The sequence below is a fragment of the Elgaria multicarinata genome, chromosome 5 (assembly GCF_023053635.1).
Source record: "Elgaria multicarinata webbii isolate HBS135686 ecotype San Diego chromosome 5, rElgMul1.1.pri, whole genome shotgun sequence".
Lineage (NCBI taxonomy): Eukaryota > Metazoa > Chordata > Lepidosauria > Squamata > Anguidae > Elgaria > Elgaria multicarinata.
In genome coordinates, this window is record NC_086175.1 from 22,141,126 (window position 1) to 22,164,834 (window position 23,709).

Here is a 23,709-nt window from a genome sequence, read left to right on the forward strand (position 1 = left end):
GATAAAAATTAACATTTATATCAGTTACATTTTAAATTACAATGTTTAAATTTAGTTACCATACGCCAGTACAGATGGATCACATAGTGGCTGCGTTCAGACAACACAATAGTCAATGGAGAGATTATAGTCAACTCCACAGTTGATTATCGAGGGGGTACTCCCCACACGACATGATTATAATCAACTGTGGTGTGGATTAAGGCCAGCGTTGAGTTGACTATTAGTCAAAGGTGTGTTTGATTAACACATCCCCTGCCTTCTCTCTCCCCCCTCAATCCTCCTGCTGGTATCCCATCAGCCATTGCGAGTACTGCCAGTTAGAGTAGAGCAGCAGCAGCCACTTCGGTCACTCTTGCCAGGGGACTCTGTATTCACTGAAAATAACCAACTGTGTGCAACGAAATAGTCAACGGTGCCCGACACTCAACACGATAACCAACGGTTGTTCAAATAATCAACTCTGCACAGTGTTAATTATTTCGGTTGGTTATTTCAACAGAATAATCAACCATGATGCGAAAAAGTCCTGACAAGCAACACAACAATCAACCGTTGACTATTTAACCCACCGTTGGTTATCGTGTTGTCCGAACCCAGTCAATCTCTCCCTCTCAAGTAACATTTGCCTCCACGTTTCCTTGGCAATCCTAATCCTGATTTGAAATGATGTTGACAGTGTGCCACTATACCATGGGCTGCATTATTCTTGTAATGACCTGTAGTTGGGGATGAACCACTACATTTTTAAAATTACTATAAATTATTCCAATCGTAAACTTATTTCCTGTTTATGATTTCCCACTTTACACTAAAGACTGCTTATTAATTAGACTGCTTCACAAAACAAAAAGAAAAATTAAAAAGAAAAAAGTATCAGTAGAGTACCCAAATTAGAAAGCAAAAAAATATTTCCAGCAATAGCATGCCATTATGTCAATATGATCAAATCTCTTTTTAAGTAAAACAGGGAGCAATGAATAACATTTATTTTAAATATTAGTCAATCAAATATAAATGGTACAGATCACACTGCTGGCCCACTTTAGATGACACAATGTTCCAGCTTAGCTATTTACCTCCTTTAAAGGGAGAAAAAAAGATTACTTCTATGTGCCTTAATTCTTTCTACACTTTATCATTTTTACAAACCATAAAATTGCTTAATGGGAATAATTATCCTTACAGGTGGGATAAATGGATGGTGAAAAAAATCTTGCCATTACAACATTCTTTAAACCACATTTTACTTACATCAACAGGGACCAAAAGGCTTTTGCCAAGATGCTGGTTAAAAGAAAGGCACCAGGCTTCAGTGTAACCATTCATATTAGGAACGTATTTCCGTATTGTCTCATCGTTCAGTCGTAGCCATACACCATCATCATTGTGGATCTATGAAGAAAGAACACAAGCTAGGCTACTTAGGCAGCAAATGATAAAAGGGCTGCAGATCATGGATAACACAGCTGCAAACGAGTTCAACTTTGGGGTTATTTAACTAACGATTTTTAAAAAGAGTTTCACGAAATTTAAAGCAGATTTAGATTATGGATGCAGTACAAATAATTGAGTTAAAAGATTTTCACCATAATCCTATACATATAGAACAGCAATATGGGAGCCTCTTCTGGAAAAGCAGTTGATATACCACTTTTGAAAATTGGAAATAGTAATTTGTTGGCATCTTGTGTCTTACGACTGAACTGTTATATTGTAAAAATAATTATTTACAACAAAGGGAAAGAATGACTGGAAATGTAGAGATTAAAACGCACATTAAAAACCAGATCTAGGCACTCACAATAGAAGGTTTGCATCTTTTCCATATTTTATCTGGAACAAGTTGGCTTTTGTAATAGGTACAAAACCTTTATATAGAACAGAAGCATTCAAATTTCATGAAGAATAATTTCTCCAGAAACTTAGCTGACTTGAGATAAAGCTGAACAATCAACTGAAACTTTAAAATGTTAACACAATGGCCCAATTCATACATAACAACAATCCATGTCTGAACCATGGGTTCTTAGGGCCAAGCAGCAGAGAGTGAGTCTGCAGCCTCCTGCATAATTGTCGCTTCGGTTTACAGTTATCTAGTAGAAGCAAGCAAGTGCACTTTTCAATTATGCTTTCAATTAATTCCTGTGTTGTTATCATGAGGCCTGAACCTTAAAACTGGATTCTTTAGGGGTTAAACAATCAAGAGTTAACCCAACAACAAACCATCGGTTAAACCTGTGTTATTTAATGTTTAAACAACCCTGAGTTTCCAGCTTTGGATGTCACGATAACCCAGGAATGGGGCATTCCAGGTTAATTGAAAACATAATCAACAAGTGCACTTGCTTGCTTCCAGTCAATATTGGTAATTCCTGGATTAAACAACCCAGTAATTGCCATTACATGTGAACCAGGTCAAAGAGAAAAGCAAAAATGCAATATTGAGCATGAGTTTAAAGCAACACAGAAAGCAAAGTGGCTAGCAAAATGAAATGATTCAGCGGATCATTTATGCTGTTTTACCTAAATACGTTCACCAATATCCAAAGATCTTAATACATCCAAAGGCTTGCATGCACTCAGTGGGATTTCAGACTTATTTGCCTTTGAACAGCAGGTCCCCATTCCATATCACAAATGGCTTTTGAAACTATTAAGTTTCAAGGAGGATTGTATGGCCTGGGATGGCTCCTATTCCAGAACCCTAAATCCATTGGCCTTGTGAGACTTAGTCATGAGGTTCATTGATGCTGGCCAAGATGCATAAGTGGTAATTTAATCTTAATTTCAATTTCATATACATTGCTTGCAAGTTACCTCATCAATAAAGGTAATGGATCCATTGACTTTTACTATGCCTATCTGCTCACTCTGAAGGGAAGGGTGGCTACGGATACGCAGCCCTGCACTGTCCTTGGCCACAAATTTGCGAACCTAAGAAAAGCAAAGAGACAGTAAGGTAGAGAAACCTGGAAAAGAGCTCGTGTTTTTTTTTAAGGAGTATAAAGATATGGCTTCAGATTATGAAAATCCACAGCGCTCAAGCGAAAGCCTCCTAACAGCTATAGTCTGCATCTAAATTTTCCAAGGCTGATACGAAAAGCTTCAAATTTGTTCTCTCTGTTTTGGAAGTCAGATAGAAAAATTAAAAGAGTTGTACACATGCACACAAACTAAATTAGATAACAAAGTCTAGATTAAATAGGATATAAGCACTAGTCATAATAAATTGAATTATATGGTGATCTAACTATTCTTGAGTGATGGTGAATACAGATATGTAAAACTGGCAAAGGCATGGTCTTAAGGCACATGGTGCAGCCACCTTGGTTAAGCTAAGAAGGTTTGAGGCTGGTCAGCGTCAGGAGGAGTGACCACCTCAGAACTCTCTGTATACTTTAAGTTCCATGATGGAAGAAAGATGGGATATAAATGTCCTTGCTGCTCCTGATCTGAAAGTTGCTGGGAACAGAAAAATCAATGGGACTAAACACTTGTGCCTAGATTTTCATATGCAAATCCCAATGTAGCCAGTGAGACATAGCTTTGCTTAAGTCATGTTAGGACTACACTTAAAATTTGGATGACTTTTTAAAGCTTCCTTTGAAGTATTTGGTAAACTGAGGAAGAAGACATTTAGAGAAATCTGCCTACGGCAGGGGTGTAAAACCTCTGGCCCATGTTCCCAATCCAACGTTCCCAGATGGCCACCCCACCCCCTTCCCCTTCCCCTGTATTTTTAGGAAATAGCTGATTTTGCTTTATTAGACTTGCTGGGAAGACTACTGAGAAATTGCTAACCCACCTCTTTAAAAACAATGTAAGATGTCTTATTATGACATGTAAATGCCAAATGCTAATGATAAACAACTAAGAATTTGAAAATGTAAATAAGTAAAAGGTAATAATAATATTAAAGGGAAGATACGCAAAAAACCACAAGCAGGTTCACAATAAATGCTGTGTAACTGGCATAAAAAGTAGTTGTCAAGAGAAAGACAGTATCCAAAGAAAAAATGCCGAGTTAAAGCCCTATCATTTTGGCTATAGGGTTATTTGAGTAATGAATGATGTGAGAAGCGTACTTAAAGATCCAATCAAACAAGCCACCATGGGACAAAGTTTTCTTTTATTAATGAGCTAAACCATTGTGTAAGATATATGCATCAAAAAGGTTTATATACAGATATCTAGGGTAGGGGAATACATTTAGGTTTAATTGGCAAATTTTGAATGAGACATCTTCTCAAAGACAATACAAAATTTATCATATCGAGTCTCAAAGGAATATGTGTAAGCCTTTTTTGTGCATTCTATTTTTTTAGGACAATAAGATAAATACGACTGTGAGTCCTAACTTATGGGACAGCAGATAGTAATAGCTATGAGGTAACTTCTACACAAAAGGTATAAATACATGCGGATTTTAGAATGGGTGAGTGTGGTCTTCTTATTAGTAGCTCACCAGGATTGTGTATCTTGTCAGTTCCATAACTTATTCAGTATTAAATACTGAACTTGGTTTTTAAGCCATTAGAACTAAAAGTCTTAAAACAAGAAATGTTTAGAAAACTCTATTTCCTATTAAGCTATTAAATTCTATGAGTCTTTCGCGAAGCTCTGTTTAACAGCAAGAAATGTTTTATGTTATTTTAAGCAAGTCACATTTTGATGTGATGTTACAAGTATATTTCTAATAAAATAAAAATGGATCAAAAGAGTTTTTCCCTATTTCCCTTACTAATTAGTATAAACCCAAAATTGAATCCACCTAGAACAATTTTTGGTGTATTATTTCCCTGAAGTGTACTGATCAGCTGTGGGTAGCTAACTGGCAGCCAAAGGCTTCCTAAATACTGGAACTGTAGCCTGAAAACACTCAGCAAAAGTCAGATTCATAACACACCCTGCTCCCCACCCCACTTTCCCTGACGCTGATCATTTGGATTTGCATGGGCTTCCCCTTCCCCCATTCTAAAATGTTTCAATGCCTCTCCTAAGGCTTATGCCCTTTCTACACCTAAGAGTGTAGAGGGAGGGGGTGATCCCGGACTTACCTTCCGGGATCGTCCCTGTGTGTCTAAACGGAAACGCGACATCCCAGAAGGGTGGAGGGACATCGTGCCCATCATTATAAAAACAATAACAACCAGGACCTGGAGTGCATTTGCGCTCCAGCGCAAAAGTACCAAAACAACACAATCTTGCTTCCCCCCCACAATGGCCCTGGACTCCTCCCATCCTGGCTCCTTCCCTCTGCTGACCCCCACTACTCGCGGAGAGTAGGGAAGAAGCCAGGACAGGCGCCCACACTGCCCGCAGCCCTTGGGATTGTCCCGGGACCGTGGGAAAAACTGGGATAACTGAGGTCTTAGTTATCCCGGGGAAATGGAGGGATCATCCCTCCCTGCTCCCAGGATCCCCTGTGCATCATTTGGACGCATAGGGTTGATCCCTGGAAAAAAGGCCGGTGTAGAAAGGGCCTTAGTTACTGGCAGTAAGAGCATTACGCTAAAACATGGTGGTATTTTTTTGCATTTTGGCACTGTCTCTTTTGCCTTTGGTCCTGACTAACACGGGAATGCAGCCCCCAAGAGCTTCTCCGAAACTAAATGTGGCCTTCAGGCTGAAGTAGGTTCAACACCTTGTGGGTGAGTGGTTCCCAAGTCCAGGAAATAGGCTCACTGCCTGTTTTGGATGGGGTTGCACTCTCTATCTGAAAGATCCAGTTCGTAGTTTGGGGGTCTCCTAGATCCATCATGGTCGCTGGAGGCCCAAGTGGCCATGGCAGCTCGCATTGCCTTTTACCAGTTTTGGCTGGCTCACCAGCTACGGCCTCTTCCAGACAGGGATAGCTTGGCCACAGTGGTACAGGCATCAGTAACATCAAGACTGGATTACTAAAACACGCTCTATGTGGGGCTGCCCTTAAGACTGTTCCAGAAGCTGGAGCTAGTGCAGAATGCAGCAGCTCGGCTGTTGTTAGAGGCTGCCTCTTTTCAGCATATAACTCCTTTGCTGAGGGAATTGCCTACCAGACCAGGTACCAGACCAGGTTTAAGGTTTTGGTACTAGTGTACAAAGCCCTGAACAACTTGGGACCAGGATATCTGAGAGAGCACCTTCTCACTTACCAACCTGCCTGATCACTGAGGTCGTCAGAGGGCATGTTCCTGGTGGTTCCACATGGACCTGTGGACCAACTGGAATCTACCAGGAGAAGAGCCTTTAGTGTAGTGGCCCCTCCTCTATGGAACTCTCTTCCCCTGGAGGTCAGGCAGGCACCAACACTAGGCTGCTTGTGGTGCCTCCTGAAAAACAACTCTGTTTCATGAAGCCTTCCTCAACTGACTAGCCACTGTTTTTCTGGTTCCTTTGTTTATAAATTGAACAATTTTAATTTGCTTTTTTAATCTTCTTTCTTTTACTGTTTATACCTATGTTCACCGCTCTGGAATCTGTGTTAGATAACTGAGTGGAATCATCATCATCATCATCTATGCCCTATGGTTATACATTTTTCCTCCCACTGTGGATAGCAGGCATGGTAGATTCAGACTATAGTAGGGGCAAACAGCTAAAGCTTCCTCCCTGCATGGTCCCAATCTATCTCCTTTTTCTTTCTTTTTAAGATTAGCTGTGAAGGGATTAAGGATCACTGAAACAAGGGGCATATTTTAGTGTTAAGGGCAAGACTGGGTTCTTCTTTTCCATTCCATATCAACAAATGGTTGCGACTGCAAATTGACTTGCCTTTAAAATAAAAGACTATATTTTCTTTAAAAAATACAACCCAGTTATGATAACCAGTATGTTTATATGAATTCAGAACACCCCTAAATGTAAAATGCAAAATGTAACAAAAATTGAAAATAAATTTGGTTATGTTTGCCAAAGAGTGAGGATTAGCTGCAGTTCCCTGTTGAATTGTCAGCAAATTTCTCTGGAACTTGTGAAAGGGCCTGAGAGGTCATAATCATATATGGAGATGGCTGTTGTTACAATTTCTTGTTGGTTAAAATATTTTAAGAAGGAAACCTAATAGGAAACATCTTGCAATTAATACTGTCACCTAATAGGTATCTAAAATGTTTGTGGTCATAAATAATGTTGCTTTGTATATTGCTAATCAAGAAACTCAGCAATGGCCATCTTGTATCTAGAGGTGCTTCCAGATGGAGAGGCTCTACTACTGCCACCAATCAAAAGACACTGTATAGATATTCCATCTTTTCTGCCTTAATGGGTTTTGGGGGGGGGGGGGGAGAGAGAGAAAAGACAGAAGAAGTGGGAAAACACAAGAAGGTTACAAGTGGAAGATGAGTTTGTCTGGATCGCCAAAAAAATTATGTTACTGAGCAAGGGTGATAAGCATGATGAAAACCTCACCTGGGAGCTTCTGAAGCCTTATGCTCTAATCTCTGAGCTCTGGCAGTTAAAAAATATTAGATAATATAGGTAATGTATTTACATACACTAATGCCATTTCAATTTCAAAAAATAATTGTACTTCTTATACCTTGTTTGGTAAAGGCTCTGCTTTCGGTTTTACCAACTGGGTTCCTGGCGGTATCATTCCTTTTGGAGGATCTTTTACTTTTACTTCTAGTCCAGCATCTGTAAAGTAAGGAAGTTATCATGAATGACTGCTTGGAAGTTGTTTCATTCAAAAGCATATCACACTTCAGTTCTTGGCAATGCAAAATTATGCTGTGAGCATCTAGCTTGTTTAGTGAACACGACTCTCTGGTATAAATGCAGTATAAACCTGTGATACACATCATGCATGAGAAATGTGACTCCTGAATCTAAACGCATGTCATTTTCTCAAAAGGTCTATTTTCTGTTCAGACAATGTGGTACAAGGACCCATTAGAAAAACAAAAAGCCTAGAAGTTCCTTAACAGATTAATTTAATTCATCAATCAATAAAGGCTTAACTACCGTATTTCTTCGATTCTAAGACGGCATCGATTGTAAGACGCACACTAATTTCAGTACCACCAACAGAAAAAAAGCTTTGATTCTAAGAAAAAAGAAACGCACCCGCGATTCTAAGACGCACCCTGTTTTTAGATATGTTTATATGGGGGAAAAAGTGTGTCTTAGAATTGAAGAAATACGGTATATACATAAGACTGCATTTAAAGATCCAGCATTCAAACCATAACACAGAAAATGGAGCAGATTATAAAAGGGTCTCAAGCAATTAACCTTCTTTGCCTTGACAACATGACAGAAATAATTTTTGTGAACCGCCCAGAGAGCTTCGGCTATTGGGCGGTATAAAAATGCAATAAATAAATAAATAAATAAATGTTTGTGCTTTCATGAAACCTTTTATCTGTCAAAGACTATTTGGAGGAAATGCATACATAAACATAATTCCTTATGAAGGATCTCAAGGGCTGCTTCCCACAACATGGATTCCAGAAGTGCATAACAGGATACACGTGGGAAAATGTGGTTTGAAGAAACTGCATAAACTATCGGTTCACAAAGGATCATGAAGAGCTTATTCTCTACCTGAGTTGTCATGCAAGGGCTGGGCAGCAAATGGCTCAGTTGTTGGCATTTCAATCTTACACTTATATAAGGCTGAGGCTGGACCTAGTCTCCATATGTGATATGGGAGAAAGCACAAGCTAGTATAGCAGATCAATCATCCACTATAGAAATAAAATTAATTACTATTAATATTAGCTATAATGTATACATTGTTAATTAAATCTATATTCCAATTATTAGCTCTGCCAGATTTCCTGATATGTTTTATTTTCAAGTATTTTAAATATAATTTGGAAGTAGAAAGAAGGGGCAGTGAAAATAGTCTTTAATAAAAACTTGTTCTCTTCTAACCTTTAGAGAAGATTTGTTAAGATTCATCATATGCAATTTTGGGCATTCTGTTATGAATCTAATAACACTTTGTTACTGTACAAAGATGAGGACTTTTTATGTACCTATTTCAATGCCATCAATTGTAACATGAATGGTGTAGAGACCAACTGCTCCTGGAGTCCAGTTAGCACAGTAGGTACCATCATTGTTGACTCTTATCAACATGTTTTCACTTGGTCTAGAAAAAAAATGGATATTGAAATCACAACTATCCACTCACCACTTCTACATTAATGAGGGTCTTGAGCTTATACTTAGAAAATTCAGCACTATATGATGAAATAGCAGATAAACAAAATCAAACAATACAGTACAATCTCCTCTGCAAAAGTTATCCAAACCTTCTGGGTATCTCCACCTTTTTCCTCCTGGTGCATCTGTTCTGCATATGTTTTCGCTAGTTTCAGCTGGGATTCCAATAATTGTGCAACTCCATGCCTCCCAACATTAGACTGGTTTTTCCTCAAACAGCCCCCACCCCCTCACCAATGTTAAGCTGATTTTAAAACTAAGGGGAATTTAAATAATGGTTCATGATATAGCATGGAGGTTGCTGTTAAAAGAAAATAAAAGGCAATCGGTGATAACAAATTCCTCTAGATGTGTGGAAACCCTTGAATCAGCCTATGGCAGCTTAATCCTGGTCTTCATTTTGATAAATGCAGACATTTGGGGGGGGAACTATACAAAAATGAAAAGGTTATAATTAAAATAGAGGGGGAACCAATCACTGAGCTACAAAGTTTAATACAACTTCCCCACATTTAAAGCAAGTAAAATAAAATCATGTTTTAGATTGTTTTTCTTAAATACGGTGCTTTCTGAACCACTGAACAGGTTTTTGCTAATAATAAAAAGTACTGTCGTTCAACAGAAAGTCACGTGCACACATGAAATCAATTTTTTAAAATTATATAGAAGATAATCTTCAAGATGGTTTTATGTCTTACATTTTGTACAGAATTATTACCTCTTAGGTGTTGGTGAAGCAAAGCGTAACTCTTCGAAAGAATAATTTTCATATATCTATAAAGCAAAGAGCACATCAAACTGCATCTGTTGTAATACTAATTGCAATAGCTACAAGTTGGTTTCTCAGCAATAAAGTGTGGTATAGACAATCCAAAATAGGATGAAATTGCTCCATCCCTGAAGAGAATATTCTGAACAGGGAAGGTGTTTATAGGGCAACTACCATTTTTATTTAATATGCTTCTGTTTCCCAACTCTCGTATAACTAGACCAGCCACTCTGGAATGAAGAGAAACCTATTTTCTCCATGACACCTTGGCCTGTCTGCTGAGAATGTCAAGAAATACCGCCTAACTTCAATGATTTTGTAAGGAAGTAGAGGATGCACCGTATCAACTCACTTCAGTCAAGCATTCTTTCTTTCGACAGGACTGAGAATTTCCAGTTTTAAACTGAGGGATCTATCAAGCATTGGTGGGTGAAGGGAAGGACGCAAAGCACACATTCATACACAAACACACCATCCCTCATCCCAGTTACTCTGCAGCACAATCACTGGGATGCAGGAGCCAGAACTTTGGGGAAGGGGGAGACTTTAACCTCACCATGCATCCCAGCGATCCTGCAGCAAGATCACTGTGTGCGGAGGCTGCAAGCTAGCGCTTGTGCTGGCAAAAGAATACCTGCTCTTATTTCTGCTAAGTGATTGGGGATGAGGGTAAATTCCCTTCTTAATACTAGCTAGGAAAATCTTGCCCTTATCCTCAATCAGTGACTGAAGTTAAAAGTGGACTTTTCCTTCCTGAGAAAGTGACCAGGGTCCCCCTAGTTCCATGAACTACACCAGGAATGGACAAGGGCCTCATGTAGCCCGCAGGTTGTGCACCCCGGCTCTAGTTAATCTTGAAGTTCCTCTTCTTCAGAGGTTCAATATTTAAAAAGCTATGACTTAAATAACACAATTTACCTTCATCATTGTAATAGCAATATAGCGAGCTTCTTTCACTATCATTGGTTCGTACGAAGCATCAAGTTTTGGGGAAGGAAGCCCTCCGAAGGTCATGTCAGTGCCAGGCGTAGCAGCACCTGCAGGACTGCCAGGTATTCGTTGCAGTTTTTTTGCCTGTTCTTGCTGCAAACTAGTTTTTTTCTGGGAAACAGGGATTGCTTTGACTTCCACCTGAGGATATAATGAAAGACTTCAAAAATGGCCAGCAATATCTAAACATATCTGAATTATTTTGGAAATATATCCTATATTTCAAAATTCACTTTCTATCTTCAGAAGAAATGCTCAGAAATTCTGTTTTCACTAACCTACCGAAAGATCAGGAAAAACATGATGGTTAGTTCAGATTTGCAAAACTTCTAAATTTCATTTTTTAGACTTCATCAAGAAAATTCAAAAATGAAGTCCCCCAATGAAAAGTAAATCTTGACTGTATAGTCCGTGGGAGGTTGACCCTAAAAAATATTCAACTATCTGTCAACCAGAGATGCAATAAACAAACTAATATTGTTTCTTAAAGCTCTTACATATTTTTAAAAACACAGGAGCTGCAATGCTTTTAAAAAGGAAATTCCCAAGCACCAAAATGGTTAGAACAAACACTCTTGACATATATACCGCAAGCATTGTTGATCACTATCCTAATGGTGAATTACACTTCAATATGCTAGTTGGGGTGCAAATTATATGAAGACTATAATTTGGGGGCCAGTTTTATATCAAGTAGTATTTTACTAAGAGAGGAATCCTATGGTCCCTGGGAGAGTATCCCAGGGACCACAGGATTGCTTGGAAAAACCCTTCCAAGGTCAGAAACAGCATTCTGACCTCGGAAGGGAGAGTTTGTGATCTGACACCCCTGCCCACCCTCCAAGATCTAAAAAGCGACCGAGGCATTCCAGTGAGTAGGGAGGGGAGGAGGCCAGGGAGGCCAGGATATGAGATATCCTGAGCCTCCTCCATCCCTTCCCCTCCCACCATCCTGTTAAAATAAAGGAGACGGGAGGGCAAGGAAGCAAAGATCACCTCCTCTGCTCCTCTCTCCCCGTTGGCTTCAGCCTAGCAGGGCATAGGAATATCAGAAGCCTCAGAGTGTGGAGGGTTCTGAGCAGCAAGGATGCAATCAATAGGATTGTGCCCTAAGTTGTACAGATTTCTTTTTAAAAAATTCAAAAACACCACACTCTGTGTGTGGGGAATCTACCAGTTACATTATTAAAAGGTCATCAAGAGTTCATCAAATATTACCTTCATATTAGGAACGTGAACAACATCACCATACTGGTCTTTTGTCTGCACAGTAATAACGGTAGGCCAGCCACATCGGATGTCATCTTTATTCAGAATCAAGGATGTTTTCTGAGGATCTGCATATGAATCTGGTTGAAGCCATCTGAAACAGGAAGGATAAAATCATTAGGCTTATATTTAAAACCCTCTGTATCATCATGCTTTGTGAGGATTTAGTATCAGAGAAGCATCTACAACATTTACATTTGAAAAAAATGTAAATTATGTATTACAAAAAGCAGGATAAAGCTATGAGGAACAAGAAAAGATGTTATGTTCTTACAACAGTTAACATAAGATACTATTTTATCTTTTCAACAAAGTCTTCCTTCCACGTCTACAGATAAAAACACCTGCTTGGATTTATACTTAGAATTTGTGCCATTTTTATTTATTTTAATTCTAAAGATCAAAATATCATGCTCCTTCTTGTACTAATTAAAAGCTCCAAAGACAACTAACATAAATGGAAGGAAAACACACATATTTCAAAGTATCTAACATAGGATTCTAGAAAAAAAAACTTTAGCAGCATAGTGTGTGCCATATTTCTTTACTTGAAATGAAAACACCTAATATTAGTCATGGATATAAACTAGTCATCACGATACCTTGCAAGCCGTCCACCACTTGATCCTGGTACACAGGAAATGAAATCCTCCAAAAAGGACTGTTCATTGCTTTGCACTTGCAGTGGGAGATTTCCTTCTAGCGCCTCCAAGATCGTTGGTGAATGAGACAATGCTAAGCCTTTACCCAGGATTCCCGAGTGAGATTTACAAACCTGGTTAGGGTTGAGAAAATATGAACTATATCCAAACAACTTCATTGCCTTTTAAAAGGTTACCTTTGGTAATAAATTCAATTATTTTTAGATTTTCATCCAATTAAAAGTCCCGAAAGTCATAGACATTTACAAATAAATAATTACACTGCAAAATATAGTATAAATCCAAAATTAAAACCAATTAAAGGGTGTACTCCCCAAAAATCAAATGTTTATCTCCCAGTAATCTATAGCTTAAGAGTCTTGTGGACTTTCCCCTCTCACAGCCCTCCTAAAAACGAGCAGAACTATGCGTCCCTCTTTTGGAAGTTCAACCAAGAAGATGGCACCCCCTTTATAAAGTACAGCTATCAAGATAAATGAATAAATGAAATGAAAGAGCTCAGTTTAATTAACAACCGTGCACTACACAGTAATTTATATGTGACTAGCTTACAAAGACAGACATTTAATTAGTGAAGAAAACTAACTCTGGATAAGGAATATCGGAGTAATCAAATGAAAGGTTGTTTGTGTGGATAAAGGGAGAATGCCTTAACCAGTGTGACTTTTTAGGTCATATTGCACCACATACTAGTTTTACTGCAAATACAGGAGAATTATTTCATCAGTAACTTGTTCACAATAATTCAAGCCTCTTTAAAAAAAAAAAGAAAGGACAGTGAAGCAATAGAGCTCAGGAAGGAACCTGAATAAAGTTTGTAGATCTACACTGCCACCCAGAAGTGAAGCTATGTTCAGAACAGGAACTGGGTATGCAGAAAGGTATGCACTCCAGTAAGATATGTTTAACAGTGAGGGGAACACAAGCATGCATATGGGTGGGGCCTCTCCATTCAACAGATACTGAGGGTTAGAGACTCCACACTCAATGCTTAGTCAAGCAAGAATAATTTCCTTTAGTTCTTGACTGACACTTGGCCACAGCTGAAGTAATTGTTTCAGCTTAAAAACCTTATTTTTGGCCTGGTCTTCCCACAACTCTTGCCAGTGGTCTCTCAGCTTGGACTTAAAGATGGGGGTAAAATCACTTGATGGACCTTTGGCATGTTTAAAATCAGAGTGGGTTGATTTTATTAAAGATTAAATAATCTTAAATAAATAAAATAAATAAATGCATTGGGTAGTACCTGAGGAATTCCTATTAGAAGTGCAGCCAGGTCCTTCGCTTACTCTGGAAGGACAGGAATTTCAGGTCTGCCTAAGCAAATAACCAACTAGCTAGATTTGACTGAGGTGGAAAACCAGTTTGGTAGAGTGGAGAGTGTCCATCTTTGACTAGAAAAACATAGGTTCAAATTCCCACGCAACCATGAACCATCAGCAAGTTTTAGCCTAATATATCTCACAGGTGTGAGGGGTCACAAATTCACACACATTAATATAATGTGGGTTTCTTAAAATTTATTATAAGACTTAAGCAAACCAAATGAAATCATTAGTGACAATTCGCAAAGCCCCTTAAATTTTTATTTTGCATGGAGAGTAGCCATTACCTGCAGAGCAGCCTCTTCCAGTATCTCAAGATCTTCTTCAAATTCATTACCTGTTTACAAACAGTAAATAAAGTCATGAAATCCAAAAACAATTTAACACTTTAAAAAGATATTGCACTTTTCATGAAGCCTTTCCATGCAATGAATTAGGTAACTGGCTCTTCCCTTAATCTTATTTTTAGAAGTCAGAAAAAAGACTTATCCGAAAAAGGGATTTCCTTGTGCATGTAAAACAGTACCTCAGGTGGGTCTTAGGTAACACCTTTGCCTTTGGGCAGGCAAAATCGCTGCTCCAATTAAAGCTTTGAACTGCCTTTCCCACCCTTATAGCTCAGTTTCTGTTGACAAGCTCAGGAAGTACTAGGATAAGTGTGAACAGTGAAAACACAATCAAGAAAAACAGGATACCTCACACTCTCTGCAGACAAGGCTTGGGAAGCAGCTAAAAAGGAATTTGAGTCTAGGGCGCAGCCCTGATGTACTGTTTTACATACACAAAAGAAATCCCTTTTATGGATAAGTGACCAACTGTCTTTTCTCTTGTGCATGTAAAGAGTACATCAGGTGGGACATACCAAAGCTTGCCCCACGTAGGGCAGGATTCCAAAAAGTAGTAGCTGCTTAATGTCTGGGAAGGACATGCTGTAAGACAGGTGTCCCCAACCCCCGGGCCACGGACCAATACCGGTCCATGGCCTGTTAGGAACCGGGCCGCACAGGTGAGCTGCTTTCACCCACACCCACCCCAGCGTACCTGGGCGTGGGGCGCCATCTCGCCTGCCCAGCCGAAGTGAAGCCAGGATGCTGGGGTGGGTGTGGGTGGGTGAAAACCATCCCCTCAACCCCCTCCCCCGGTCTGTGGAAAAATTGTCTTCCACGAAATCAGTCCTTGGTGCCAAAAAGGTTGGGGACCACTGCTGTAAGACACGACTTCCAAAGGCCACCTCAATAGAGGCATAGAATGTGTCTTGTAATGTTTAACAAAGATGCTAGGATTTGCCCAAGTAGCTGCCCTGGAGCATTAAAGGAAAATGCTGAAGTCGCGGCTGCTCTTGTAGAATGGGCAAAAATCTTGGTAGATGGAAACAACTTAAGGCAGGAATAAGTTAGGGGAATACACACTTTTAGCCATCTACTCAGAGTGGCATTAGAAACCTTCTGTCCCAAGGAGGCAGGATGAGACAGCTGGACAACCATCTGTCAGGTATGCTTTAAGGTGGATTCCTGCATTGAGCAGGGGGTTGGACTCGATGGCCTTATACCCCCCTTCCAACTCTGATTCTATGAAGGCTATTGCCCTAGAGATCTTGAGAAGGGTCTTACATAATCTGGCTGGATCTTGGGGTGCCCCTTCCTACACGTCTTTGAACCACAGGAGAGAAGCTCTGGCACAAACTGAGGTGGAAGCTGCTGCCTGAATATACAGGGACGCAGCTTCGTGGGCTCTTTTTAAACCAGAATCCAGCTTGCATTCAACCGTTTCCTTGACCTGTGCATCTGTATCTTTCGGGTGAAGAGCTGCCACAGGCACATCAATAAGTGGGGCTTTAATCTGATCAATAATGGGCTGCTCTAAAACATAATGGTATGCTGCTTTTAATGATGCACTGGTTTTAAACGTTTGAATTAGTTGTATGTATTTTATGGTGTTTTTATTACTGTTGTACCCCACCTCGATCCAGAGAGGCGGGTAAGAAATATTATTATTATTATTATTATTATTATTATTATTATTATTATTATTATTATTATGTTTGTTAGCAATAGTGATGGATTTATTGTGCTGTAATGGAAAATCCAATTCACCCTTAATCACTTTTTGGATAAGGGCAAGCAACTTCACCACTTTTGTCTTGGTCTGAGGATCAGGACAAACAGCTGCCACCCTAGACGTAGAGGGGTTAGGAGCTTCCCCTGAAAGATTCAAAGCCAAGGCTGCCATAGATTTACATGGCAGGGGAAGGTACCGTATTTCTTCGATTCTAAGATGCATTTTCCCCCCTAAATAAACAGCTCTAAAAATGGGGTGCGTCTTAGAATCGAAGCAATATGGTAGATGCAAAAAGACTCTATCCTATTAAAAAAGGGTCTGAAACATCCATTCTCTCTAGCTTTATTGCTTTTAGAAAGCTGAGTAAGCAGGGCTTTTTAAGATTGCTTTGCAGGCTGATTGGGGCCTACAGCGCGCCCCGTGCAGCTCCGGCCCTCGTCAGCCGTGCCGGGAAGACACGCGGCTCCAAGAGTCAGGAGGCTCACACACACCCCAAGCACCAGGTCCCGTCCCCCCAGCCGCCACGCTGGGAAGCGCGCGTCCCACCTGGAACCCCTCACGCCCGCGGAAAAACCTGTGCCCAGAGGCTAAAGAAGTGCTGCTCCACCGAAGCTGCTCTCACGCGGCAGCTCCAGCTCCAGTGGTCTCTCTCCTCCTCGTGCAGGCAGGCCTCCAAAAGAGGAAGTTCCTGCAGCAGCCGCGAGCCATGCGAGCAAAGAGGAGCTGGGAGGGTAAGCGCCTGGTTTTTTGCTTACCCCTAAGCCCCTTCCAGCCCAGTGGCACCAAAACCCAGCTCTTTCTAAGATATTTCTAAGAAATTTCTAAGAAATTCTACTCATAAAAGATATTCTAAGAAATTTATTTTTTCTTAGAATCAAAGCTTTTTTTTCTGTTGGTGGTACTGAAATTAGTGTGCGCCTTAGAATCGATGGTGTCTTACAATCGAAGAAATACGGTAATGGGAATCCTGAAAGAGGTCGTGAGAATCAGGTTCCTCGAGGTTGGACTCATCACTCCACTCCTATTCATCTAGGACAATTAAGTCTGCATCATACTCCTCTGGGTTAAGACAGTCCAGATGTGGGTTGGACTGATGTCTTCTTTTTTATTTCCCCTAGGCACATCATTAGGATCTGGAGATAAATGAACCCTGTCCTGAGTTGGAGCTGAAGGAGTCTGTGCAGCCTGCTGTGGCATTGAGAGAGAGAGAGCCAGAGGGCTGCGCAACATTTCTAGCTGGAGCAGGCACAGAAAGGTTTAAGGGTTGAGAATGAGCCAAAGCATGCTTAGAAAAGTCAGCTAATAAAACCTCCTTTAAGCACTGCAGCGACAAAGGTGGAATTTCTAGAAAAGTTGCCTGGGAGACGATGTAGCAAAAACTGGGTTCCTGTTTAAACCCAGACTCATACTCCCCCCACTCCTCCTCTTCCTCCCAAACTCCCAACATCCAGGCTGGCTAGGGCTTTCTCATTGCAGGGACCTGTTCTGACTCTGAGCCCTGCTGAGGAAAACTTTCCCAAGGATGGGGAAAAGGGACCTCTGGATGCTATGGAAAGGCTTGCATTTTGTATAAGTTGTAGGCAGACTAGCCACTTCAGTGCAGATGGGAGGAGAGCCAGTAATGGCTGCCACTGTCACCTTTCCTTCACTCACAGAGGCCACTGAGGTGGCTTGTGAAGAGCCAGAGGAGGATGCCAGCTGAGGCTTATGAGGAGACTTGTGGGCAGAAAGTCTTTCCTTTTTGCTTTCCCCATAGCAAGCAGCAGAGCCAAAGGCACAAGGGGAGAAAAGGCTGGCCAAGATGGAGGAGAGAAATGAAAAGGAAGGCAGGTGATGAGGGCTGGTTCCTCCCTGAGGGCTTTTCTTTTTGTATTTTGTATCCTGGTTGTGCTTTTATATTGTATTTTATATCATGTTTTTATACTGCTTGTTTTATACTTTGAAAGGGTTTAATTTTTGTGAACCGCCCAGGGAGCTTCGGCTATTGGGCGGTACAAAAATGCAATAAATAAATAAATAAATATTTTTACTATTTTTTCTGAAAAAGGAATTGGGACGGGTGGGAAGAGTACAGACAGGCAAAAGTTAGGAAGAAAATTGGGAAGTGGGGGGAAGCCTGAGTCAGAAGAACATAGAGGAGTGGATACACGACCACTTCAGTGAGGCAAAATCACAAAACTGAGCCAAAAGGGCGGGAAAGGCCTCAACTACTAGGTGGCGCCTAAGAACCATCTGTTTATATGCACAAGAGAACTCCTGAGGTCCCTGTCCCCTGTTCAAAATTATTGGGATGAAAGGCCGACTCTTCTGGGGAAAAGTTACTTGTCATAGAGTGAAGCCACATGCAAACTCAAATGAATGAACCCAAGAAAGGTAACCAAGTAATCTAACTTGGTAACCTCCAAGTTAGATTACTGCAATGCGCTCTACGTAGGGCTGCCTTTGAAGACTGTTTGGAAGCTGCAGCTCATGCAAAATGCAGCGGCCAGATTGATTTCGGGAACCAGAAGGTTTGGCCATATAACACCTGCTCTGGTCCGCTTGCACTGGCTGCCTGTATGTTTCCGAGCCCAATTCAAGGTGCTGGTTTTGACCTATAAAGCCTTACACGGCTGGGGACCACAATACCTGACGGAACGCCTCTCCCGACGTGAATATACCCGGTCACTACGTTCAATATCTAAGGTCCTCCTCCGGGTGCCTACTTCGAGAGAGGCTCAGAGTGTGGCAACGAGGGATAGGGCCTTTTCAGTGGTGGCTCCCAAACTGTGGAACAATCTCTCTGACGAGGCTCGCCTGGCGCCAACACTGCTATCTTTCCGGCGCCAGGTTAAGACTTTCCTCTTTGCCCAGGCATATGGCAGCACATCTTAATCACCCACATGTTTAGTTTTTTTTAACGGTTTTTAATGCTTTATGTGTGTATGTTCTGTGTTTTAGAATTTTAAATTTTGTATACTTGTTTTTATCTCAATTTTAGAATTTCTGTACACCGCCCAGAGAGCCCTGGCTATGGGAGCAGTATATAAGTGTAATAAATAAATAAATAAGAAAGAGGGGGTATTACACTGGTAGGCCTACTAGAAAAGCACAAGTCAGCCATTTTTCTCAGTCCTGCTAGGTCAAGACACACAAAAAAGGATAAACACCATTTAATATAAATGTTTCGCAAGATAGTATCTTCAGAAAAATATTGTGAGCTTGTAATATGTCATAATTTTAAAAATTCAGTATCGACCATCTTGAAGTAATTGGCAAACTAAGTCTACTGGCCACAATCCACAAGCTGCTCCACACGCCAAGCAGGACTATTGGCTCTCTGTCATCAAGAGAGTCAGCCCTTCATGCCACATGGGGAATTATTATTGAAGCTTGGGACAATCTCAAAAGTAGTTTGTGTTTTGGCATCAGGAACTGATATTTCATAAAACAAAAATCCTGCTTAGTATGCACAAGCCCCTGAGTATATCTAAAAAGCACTCTGGTTTGAGACAGTTATCTTTAAGATCACATCCCCAACCCCTGCGAAAGCACATGCTGTAAATGTTGTTCTGAATCCTACAACGACTGACACCCTTTGAAGGAGCGAGAGCGAGACATACCAATGGGAAGTGCCAGGTCTTTTTTCATCAAAGCAGCAGCACATGCACCTCCTAGATTGGCCAACTCTTTCTCAAGCTGAATGATACCCTTAAAATAAATAAGACAGACAAGACTTTTTAATGTGATTTTAGGGGCTCAGCAAATTCCCTCACCTTCTCAACCTCATAACAAACTTAATTAAACCACTTAAATGAAAAGTATAAACCATTATCAACCTTCACATTCTAATTAGTCTATATCTGGCAATGCAAGCATTGTGCAAGTAACAGAACCATTTCCTGAAATTCACCACTGCCTCATTTTGGGAACTTATAAGGGAGCCTTGACTAGAGCAGTGTAATGGGCTGTGAAATGCAGACTGCACGACCTTGGGGAAACAGTGATTAAAAGCCCAGAAGCCTAATTTGGTGGCAAGTGTTGCATTTGATCCAATGAGTAAATGAACTGGAAAAAAGCCTCGGCCTTGCCATCTAGGCGACTACTACTATTCAGCCCAGAGGTTTTTTATGCTACTGGGTCCCTACAAGGTTTCACCCCCTGTCCCATGCTCTTCAACATCTACATGAAATAGCTGAGTGAGGTTATCTGATGATTTGGAGTGAGGGACCATCTGAATTCGGATGAAGCGGAATCCTTTTTAAAAATCTGATTCGGCTAAGGCAGTGGAAGTTCTGAATTGGTGTCTGAAAACAATAATGGACTGGAGGAGGACCAATAAACTGAAGCCCAATTCTGATAAAATGGAGTAACACTTGGAAGATATAGTTCATCAGAGTGGAGAAGCAGTATTCCAGTGGATGGAGTTGCTCTCCCCCTAAAGCAGTGGTTCCCAAAGTGGGCGGGATTGCATGTGGGGGAGTTAAGAGGCAAGCGGACGGCAGGGGGGCGCTTGAGGTGGTCTTTTCCGTACCAGTTTGGGTTACAGAAGGAAATTTCTGATCGTTATCCTGCACTGTGGAGAGTGCTTCAGAAGCTCCTGGTTGCATTTCCAACATCATATTTGGTGAAATGTGGTTTTAGTGCAGTCTGCCTACTTCTCTCCAAGCAAAGAAATTGACTCCAGATTACTAAACGTGGTGATTTAAGACTCTTGTAAAGTGACTTTAAACCAGACATTGGGAAACTGGTATCCCTTCATCAAGCCCATCCATCACATTAAGGATTTACAGAATAGTGAGGTACTCTACCCTAGTTACTAAATGTGATATCTGATATTCTTGCTAAATGACTATCAGACTTTGAAAAGATGATATCACTGGATTAAGTTCATCAATTATGCTTAATTGAATAAACTAAAAAAATTAATTGGATTTTGAATAAATATTCAATTAATTGTTACAGTTTTGAATTTTATTGTTATTATCTTCCTTAGTGGGTTGTTGAAAACCACTATTCTGAATAATGATTTTTATAACGTAGGGTAGGGGGGCGCTGGGCATGAGTTTGTGGAACCAAGGGGGCAGTGACCTGAAAAGGTTTGGGAACCACTGCCCTAAAGGATCAGGGTCTCAATCTGGCAGTGCTGGAAGATCCAGCTTTTTCATTGGAGGCCCAAGTAGGTCTATCATGACATCCAATGTCTTTCAACACCTAAAGCTGGTGCACTAGCTGTGACCTCTCCTGGACAGAGACAGTTTGTCTATGGTTTTCCCTCCTCTGGTAATCTTCAGATTGGATTGTTGCAATGTATTATACATGCAACTGCTTTTGAAGACTACTTGGAAACTTCAGTTAGTCCAAATAGCTACTAGGGTGCAAACCATGGCTGGGAAAGCATGTAAGAAAGTAGTGTAGCAATTGGTTGCCAGTCTATTTTAGAGCACAATTCAAAATGCTGAGGCTTATCTTTAAATCCCTAAATGGCTTGGAGGCTCTATATCTGAAGGACCGCCTCCTCCCACATGAAACTGCCCATATGCTTGAGAGATGAAAGGCCTTTTTGCAGGTCGCCTTGCATTTTCAGGAAAATCCAAACATGACCAGAAAAAGGCCAATTTTAGTTGTGGTGCCTTGTTCTTTGAATGCTTGCTCTAGGACAGCTTGCCTGGTCTTGAATAAATTAAATGAAAATTTAAAGACGGAATCCTGTTCACTTCCCAGCTATGCTTGATGAAGTTACACTATTGGTCTTCAACTGGTGCGTCAGAACTGACTTGGAAAGATGATGTGGTTTAATGCGGAAAACTGGTATGAAAAGAATGAAGATTACAGAGCTACAGGGGGAATTGATGGGATTTCCCCCCACAACACTGGCATATAAATTTAACGTTTTAAAAAGTCCAAAGAGTTGTATTAACAGTTAAGCCTCAAACCATTTGTGATGATGAAATTGGACTCACATTTACAGATATGGAAGAAAAAATTAGGAAATGTATTCATTTCAGAATGACCCCACATTCATGTATTTTACAATATGTTCAGCCTGCCAAGGAAACGTCAGCGAAAGCAGGCGTCCCTCTAGGAGTCAGCAATGACTCAAGTGCTTGCACGAGAGGTTCCTTTCCTTTTTTCAAGTTAAAATAGAACTAAAACAATACAGTCAATCTGCAGATAAAAATTGAGATTTATTTTTTTAAAAGGTTGCAAGACTTAATTTTATATTTACCTCATCAGGCCCTGGACTAAATTCATAGCCAATTGCAAAACACTTGAAACCATAGAAAGTAGCCTTTTCATCTTTCACATAGTCTGATGCAGTTTCCAGAGAGAAGAGTGCCTCGTTACCTAAGATGAAGTAACAGATTTAATGAAGCAACAAAAATGGGCAACAAGTCATCTACAGTAAAAATCAGTAACGTGTAAGCTTATTTATCCAAATTCCACACACCATCTAATATCCATGCTATTCTTTCCCCAGTAATTAACCTCTACTGATCTAGAATAGCACATGGCATTGGAACACACTATCACTGCCACATGCTCCAAACTATTTATTTATTTATTTATTTATTACATTTCTATACCGCCCAATAGCCGGAGCTCTCTGGGCGGTTCACAAAAACCGCCCAGAGCCCACCCACATGCTCCAAACTATATGATTCTGGACTAAAAGTAGAATGAGTACTGCAGCACAACATCCAATCTTCATCTATGAAAAAGTAGTTAAGCAACATGATTTTATGTATTCACTCAACCACTTAACCATCAGCTGGATTTTGTCATTGCTTCCCAAGCTCCGTATTTCAAATATTTACTCATTAAGCAAATCAATGCCTTTTGAAACAACACACAAAGAATACCATACAACACCATTTCATTCCTAAAAATCCCACATTCATAAAGTCTACATAATTTTCATCTTGCTGAAAGAAGAGAATTTATTTTCTAAGACTACAGTTTAGGTCAATTCTGGCCAACCATTATACATTTTTTTAAAAATTGTACTTACCTGGCAACACCAGGACCATAGTTGGCCACCCAGATGAGCCTGAAAATTTCTTCAGTTCTATCCATGAATTAAGATTCTCATGAACAGAAGTCTGCTTTGGTCCAAACCCTGAATTCTGGAGGATTCGGGCAGGAATGAGCAAGCGAAGAACATCCTCTGATTGAGCAGTTCCACACTGAGCATCAAATTCTATTGTCATCCACCTGACACATTCTGGAAAAGTCACCTGAGCAAAAGGAGGGGGGAATTAATGTCCCTTTCTCTTTCTTAATTGACATTTGTTTGGCTGTGGTTTGGTTCACAACTGAGTTACATTCGGTATCAGGCGGCATCTTCAAAAATCAGGATCCTAGTACACATTTGGAATAGAAATAGATTTGCTACCAAACTCTGAAATGAGTGAGGGGGGGGGGGGGGCTGAATGGAAGATGTATGCCTGCTATATACAGTCCATTACAATTCTGTAAACCGTCCAGACAGCTTCAGCTA

General features: G+C 40.5%; 1 protein-coding gene across 1 annotated transcript in view; it reads right to left on the reverse strand.

Annotated features, from left to right (window-relative positions):
- MYCBP2 (MYC binding protein 2) overlaps positions 1–23,709 on the reverse strand; it is a 165,405-nt gene that overhangs the window by 61,603 nt on the left and 80,093 nt on the right. Inside the window, exons 41-52 of the mRNA XM_063126029.1 lie at positions 23,221–23,446; positions 22,438–22,556; positions 19,832–19,919; positions 14,459–14,508; positions 12,787–12,959; positions 12,134–12,278; positions 10,844–11,056; positions 9,875–9,930; positions 8,967–9,082; positions 7,523–7,620; positions 2,821–2,937; positions 1,255–1,395 (exon numbers count right to left, since the gene is read on the reverse strand). Coding sequence (XP_062982099.1) covers positions 1,255–1,395; positions 2,821–2,937; positions 7,523–7,620; positions 8,967–9,082; positions 9,875–9,930; positions 10,844–11,056; positions 12,134–12,278; positions 12,787–12,959; positions 14,459–14,508; positions 19,832–19,919; positions 22,438–22,556; positions 23,221–23,446 — 1,542 coding nt within the window. The remainder of the gene's footprint in view (positions 1–1,254; positions 1,396–2,820; positions 2,938–7,522; positions 7,621–8,966; positions 9,083–9,874; positions 9,931–10,843; positions 11,057–12,133; positions 12,279–12,786; positions 12,960–14,458; positions 14,509–19,831; positions 19,920–22,437; positions 22,557–23,220; positions 23,447–23,709) is intronic.